General features: G+C 40.2%; 1 protein-coding gene across 2 annotated transcripts in view; it reads left to right on the top strand.

The window, feature by feature from the left end:
• Positions 1–5632, top strand: part of LOC124795317 (nuclear valosin-containing protein-like) — a 158331-nt gene extending 152699 nt beyond the window's left edge. For both annotated transcript variants that reach the window (XM_047259288.1, XM_047259289.1), the window contains exon 15: positions 3442–5632. In XM_047259288.1, the coding sequence (XP_047115244.1) occupies positions 3442–3546 (105 nt within the window). In that variant the 3' untranslated portion in view covers positions 3547–5632. The remainder of the gene's footprint in view (positions 1–3441) is intronic.
• Positions 5633–6000: the final 368 nt, after the last annotated feature.

A 6000-nucleotide genomic window follows, 5' to 3' on the forward strand; every position in this document is an offset into this window, starting at 1 on the left:
GATCCCTTCAAGTGCCATAAATGATCTGTTTCATCTGGAATGCATGAAATTAGTTCAGAAGAGGCAAAGACCCTCATAATGAGAGGCTTTAGCGTTTTTCCTGAGGAGAAAATGTGCCCAACCAGTGTCAAACTTGTTAATGAAAAACAAGAAAGTGATGACTATCACCAGACTATATAAATGACAGTAATGTGAAGGTGCAGACTCCTGAAAAATCTGTGCTCCATACTAGCTTAGGAGTATATCCTGCAAAGCTGCATCCAGTTGCTTGTCATAATTCGTATGCAGCAGCCAAATGAAAATTGGAATTAGCAGCTGGGGCTCTGAAAACTAAAATTTCACATACCTATCAAGTTGAGCCGGCTGCTGGTGCAAGCACTATCCCTGACAGGGATTTGATAGAACTGGAAGAAAAGGAAAAAATATCATGATGAACTGGTGGACAAAATCAAACAGAAAATTGAAAATGCAAATAATTGTGAAAAAATTAAGTTACTTACTCTTGTGCCATCAACTTGATCTCAACAGAAAGTCAGTTCCAGATTGTGGCTTTCTGAATGTTTGGTACAACAAGCAAGAGCTCTTTAATGGAGGAGGGTACTTTATTGATTGATGAGCAGAAAAGAGGAAAGACATTGCTACATGATACAGTGCATAAAGTAGAGAGTTTTTATTTGGATAAAGAAATCACAAGAATAATGCCTGGTGAAAAAAGACAAAGTGAGCACCAGCAAAAATACCTATGAACAGAAGCATTTTAAGTAATTTAACTGAACAACTGTATTCTCTCTCTCTCTCTCTCTCTCTCTCTCTCACTCTCTCATAGAAAATGTCTGCTTGTATCTGTGTATGTGCGGATGGATATGTGTGTGTGTGCGCGAGTGTATACCCGTCCTTTTTTCCCCCTAAGGTAAGTCTTTCTGCTCCCTGGATTGGAATGACTCCTTACCCTCTCCCTTAAAACCCACAGCCTTTCGTCTTTCCCTCTCCCGCCCTCTTTCCTGATGAGGCAACAGTTTGTTGCGAAAGCTTGAATTTTGTGTGTATGTTTGTGTTCGTTTGTGTGTCTGTCTACCTGCCAGCACTTTCATTTGGTTAGTCACATCATCTTTGTTTTTATATATATATATATATATATATATATATATATATCTAAAAAGAAAGATGATGAAACTTACCAAACAAAAGCGCTGGCAGGTCGATAGACACACAAACAAACACAAACATACACACAAAATTCTAGCTTTCGCAACCAACGGTTGCTTCGTCAGGAAAGAGGGAAGGAGACGGAAAGACGAAAGGATGTGGGTTTTAAGGGAGAGGGTAAGGAGTCATCCCAATCCCAGGAGCGGAAAGACTTACCTTAGGGGGGAAAAAAGGACGGGTATACACACACACACACACACACACACACACACACACACACACACACACACGATATGTTTCCACGGCGGACGACCAGGACATGTGGTGCGCTGTTGTCGAGAAAGGCAGCGGATATTTGATGACGCCCGTGCAAGAAGATAGCAGACTGATCTTAGGCGGCGCCAATTCTGGGTCGACGAAGATGAACAAGATGTGGATGCTGGAGGACGTAGGTCACAATCGCCACAAACTAGCCGCTGGAGAGGATGCTTGCCAACAAGGTCTCCATCACTGTTTAGAGTCTCCAGCCAATCACCTAGCCGCTGCAACCTGGAAAACTAAAGGGTGTGACCTTCCTTGGAGGTGAGGCCGCCGAAGAGAAAAATCGTCCGCCGTCGATCACTACAAAAATGATCGGAAACTACGTTAATGGCCGACCAGCCCAAGCTCATGTGGACTCTGGAGCATCGTATTCAGTCATGTCAGAGAAGTACCGTCGCCAGTTGCAAAAAACTGTATTCGTCAACAACAAAACATCTCTGCTGAAGGTGGCTAATGGGAAATACGTAAACCCTACAGGAAGTTGTCATTCATGTGGGTATAAGTGGCCATCCACAGCCCTTAGAATTCATCGTCTTACAAGAATGTAGTCATGAGGTCATTCTCAGATGGGACTTTCTGAAAGCTTCTCAAGCAGTTATAGGTTGTGGTCGCTCGAAGATTATGCTAGATGAGATGAGATGAGATGGTATGATATGATATGATATGATATGAGATACTGTGGACAGGAAGATGCGCATCCGAGTGTGTGGAGACTGTGTGCTGGATGAAGTGATCATTCCTGCAGTCAGCACTAGAAAGATAGCTACCATGTGTGATGCCATGCATCAACCCATGGATCTTGTAGTGGAATGTAAAAGTAGCATACCACTGAAGAATAACATGGTCATCCCAGCCTCTGTAAAGCTCAAGAAAATGATTGCCAAAGGTATGACGTGTACCACCACCGTGTTGTCTACCAGCCTGGTGACCTCGTCCGATTCTTCACTCCTGTTGGAAGTTTGGTCTCTTTGAGGAGCTCTTCAGGCACTACTTTGGACCTTATAAGGTTGTAAGACAGTTGTCTAATGTTACTTATGAAGTTGAAGATTTCGACCCCGACACAAGACGACGAAAGATCAGAGATACAGTCCACGTCCTTTGAATGAAGCCCTATAAGGATCCTGCGACCCAGTGTAAATTTGAAGCTCTAGCGACAGGCAACAAGTGGAAAGGTAACAAAGAACGTAGCAGCAGGGGAAGTTCTAAGAAGATCACTGCCAAGGCAAACATCAGTCATCAGGAGTCATAGAGTATGCAGCACCGATGACTCCTTCCCGGACTAGGAGGACGTAACACTGAGACGCTGTTAAGGAGGGAGCAATGCAATGTCGCAGGAGAAGCTGAGTAGCACCGTGGTGTAGTGGATATGATACTAAACTGATGCATCGAGGGTCGTGAGTTCATAACTCACCTGAACTGTACAATTTTAATTTCTATATTCGGTTCGAGTACATTCTAGAAGTATCCACAAATGGCAAGAATCAGTTTGCTCCGTGCTCTTGTGTGTGCAGGTGCTGAATAAACCTTCGTTAAGTGAAGTTAGTGTTCGTCATTCATCTACTTACACCTTAATCTACGTGACAATATTAGATACCAAAGCAGTACACTCGATCTCAGTTCACAACTAGGTAATCGGTGTCGTGGCCTGGAACACACACACACACACACACACACACACACACACACACACACACACACAGAGAGAGAGAGAGAGAGAGAGAGAGAGAGAGAGAGAGAGCACACTTAATGCATCTGATCTCAAAACTAATACAGGGTAACTTCACTGATTAATTACGAAGGGCACATTTTCCATTTTTTCCATTCTTGGTAGACCAAAAACTCGTTTTGCAGGTTCATTACTTGGAAGTACATATTAAATATATTTGGTGTTTAGCATTAGAAGTGCATTTTACTTTATTATGGTATTGTGTGAGATAATTTCAAATATCGTCACTTTCGTTTTAATTTTTCCAGGATCACAAGCATTATGAAAAACTAAGGCGGATGTACACATCAGTACCGTCAAGTAGAATAAAAGAAGTGGAAAGTGCGGATGACACATTAAAACATAGCACCTAATGTTCTACCACATTATGAAAGTAAAAACTACAGGCTACCACTTACATTTAAGTGGATGAAATGTACCTTCTTACTCTCCACCTGCACTGGATGCTGCATAGCAGAAATATCAACCTCAAACAATTGGAACCCAGCTTTCTGTCACTGAGGACTCAAATAAATCCAGATAACAGAAGTGTCAGAAAACAAGAAGCACGCACACTTTCACACATTATGATAAATACCAAAATGTTGCATGAGAAAGTTCAGACTGATGTACTGCAGCAGGCAAGATGTTTACTGTGCAGACATCCATAGCAGCTGAGTCTGTCACGTGCAGTACTGTGATCAACCACAGAAGACAAGTCTTAAGATGTGCTTTGAAATATTAAAGGAATTGAAAAGAGGTTAAAATTACATGTACGCATAACTGAAGAACAAGTTTTATAAGGAGCAGTTGTGATAGGTACACGTAATTTCATACCATTGATTTTCTTTTTATTTGTGTGCTTTTGGGGGGGGGGGGGGGGTGAATGATGTAAATGGCTACATAAGCACGTGTGACAGAGAACTGCATATCATCGTCCATTGCATATATATACATATTATTTTCGGAGAGTGTTCTTGTGACCATGAATTAGAAGGAAAGTATATCAGCCTGGGTCAAACAAGCCTCTACATAGAGTTAATAGCCCCTGGCTTGTTTGTACAATCCTGTCACCATAATTCTTCCATGCAAGCAGATTTGAAGCATCTTTATTAAATGAAGCCCATTCATTTTAATACCCTCAAGCATTCTACATATATGACCAACACTGTCAAATACATGACGAACATTTTTATGATACTCCAGTTTTCAGTGGAGTGCCATAAATCAAATGCAGGAACAATTTTCCAAACAAGGAGAAATTTAGTGGGTTGAAACGAGTAGAGAGAAGTGTCTCTGCCACAGGCATGGTAATCGCAATCTACATATCATCACACATTACGAACAAAGTGTATGAACTAGATCGACATTATTAAAATTTTTTGTTGCAGTATTTTCAGGAACAGGCCACATGAAACTCGTCTCATCACACTGTGTACCCATGGATGCATTAACATGGCTGATTCTGACTGTAACATCAGTTGTGTGCAAACTGTCATCAGTTTGACTTCCTCAGATAAACATCTCATCTGAGCAAATGTTTCTTGACAAGGGTTCATGTATATCAACACTGCGTCACAGGAATTTGAAGGCTGTGTGATTATATAGAAGTTTCTTTTCCTCTTGGTCACAGAAAAACTCTCTTTTTGTTTGTATAATTGTATAGTTTTTGTTATTTTTGTGTGTGTGTGTGTGTGTGTGTGTGTGTGTGTGTGTGTGTGTGTGTGTATGTGTGTGTTGTGGGGGATTTGTCCTCTGCAGTGACTGCATATATGAAAAGTAGTTATGTTAAGAGGACGGGGCAGAATTTCTAAATACATTTGATGTATTGGTTAAGAGAATGTGTTTAAAAGTATTATGATGGAGGCCATATCAGTACTGTATTGGGTGGCTGCTATGGAAAACGTAAATATGTTTAAGTTTAGAAATGCAAAGTAGGTATTTTCTTTTGAATATTTTCATTTTTTCACATATCCCAGATTCAGCTTTCTTATACCATTGTGTATTGAATGTACTATTAAAGAATTTTGTGTGTGTGTGTGTGTGTGTGTGTGTGTGTGTGTGTGTGTGTGTGTGCGCGCGCGCGCACTCGTGCATCACTCCTATCCTCTGCCACCCTTGTTCACATTAAAAGCATGCTCTGGTGCTCAGAGATTAAAATGTGTTCTTTCTTTCTGTAATGTTGTTATTGTCATCACCCTTGTCTCTGCCCTGGTTACTCATCAACAATAGTATAAAAGTAGATACTTTCAGTGTATGAAAATGTTTAATATCTCATATGATATAATATTGTTTGTCTTGAGCACCCATGTTAATCATTCTTTAAATTTATCTATGCATTTCATCGGCACTTGAGTGTTTGGCATCTGCCCTGGATTTTCATGCATTTATTTTAATTGTTAATTTGTATTTGTAAGTTCAATTTTATATGAGACAAATAAATTGTACTACATTTTCTAATATATTTATTTTTCTAAATATGTCCTCCACACCATATGAGAAGTATCTGTTAGGAACCTGATGTAATAAATAAAAAGGATACATGATGATACTCAGAAACTTGTCTTGGAGAATCTAGTCGTACATTTAACTGTCACTTTTGTTAGTGGTGTCCATTTAATTAATGTGGCAGTTCTGGCAGTGGGAAATTTTTCCTCTTGGTTTGGAGCTGAATTCGTTGCTCACCTTACTAGCACAGAAATCCACTTAGACTATGAAAGCAGACGAGTCAATAGAAGTAGATTAGTAAGGTAGGGTACATCAAATGAACAAAATACAGACAAGGGTGATTTTGTAGTAATCAGTAATTGTTTGCAGCATTTTATCAG

Source organism: Schistocerca piceifrons, chromosome 4, assembly GCF_021461385.2.
Source record: "Schistocerca piceifrons isolate TAMUIC-IGC-003096 chromosome 4, iqSchPice1.1, whole genome shotgun sequence".
NCBI classification, from domain to species: domain Eukaryota; kingdom Metazoa; phylum Arthropoda; class Insecta; order Orthoptera; family Acrididae; genus Schistocerca; species Schistocerca piceifrons.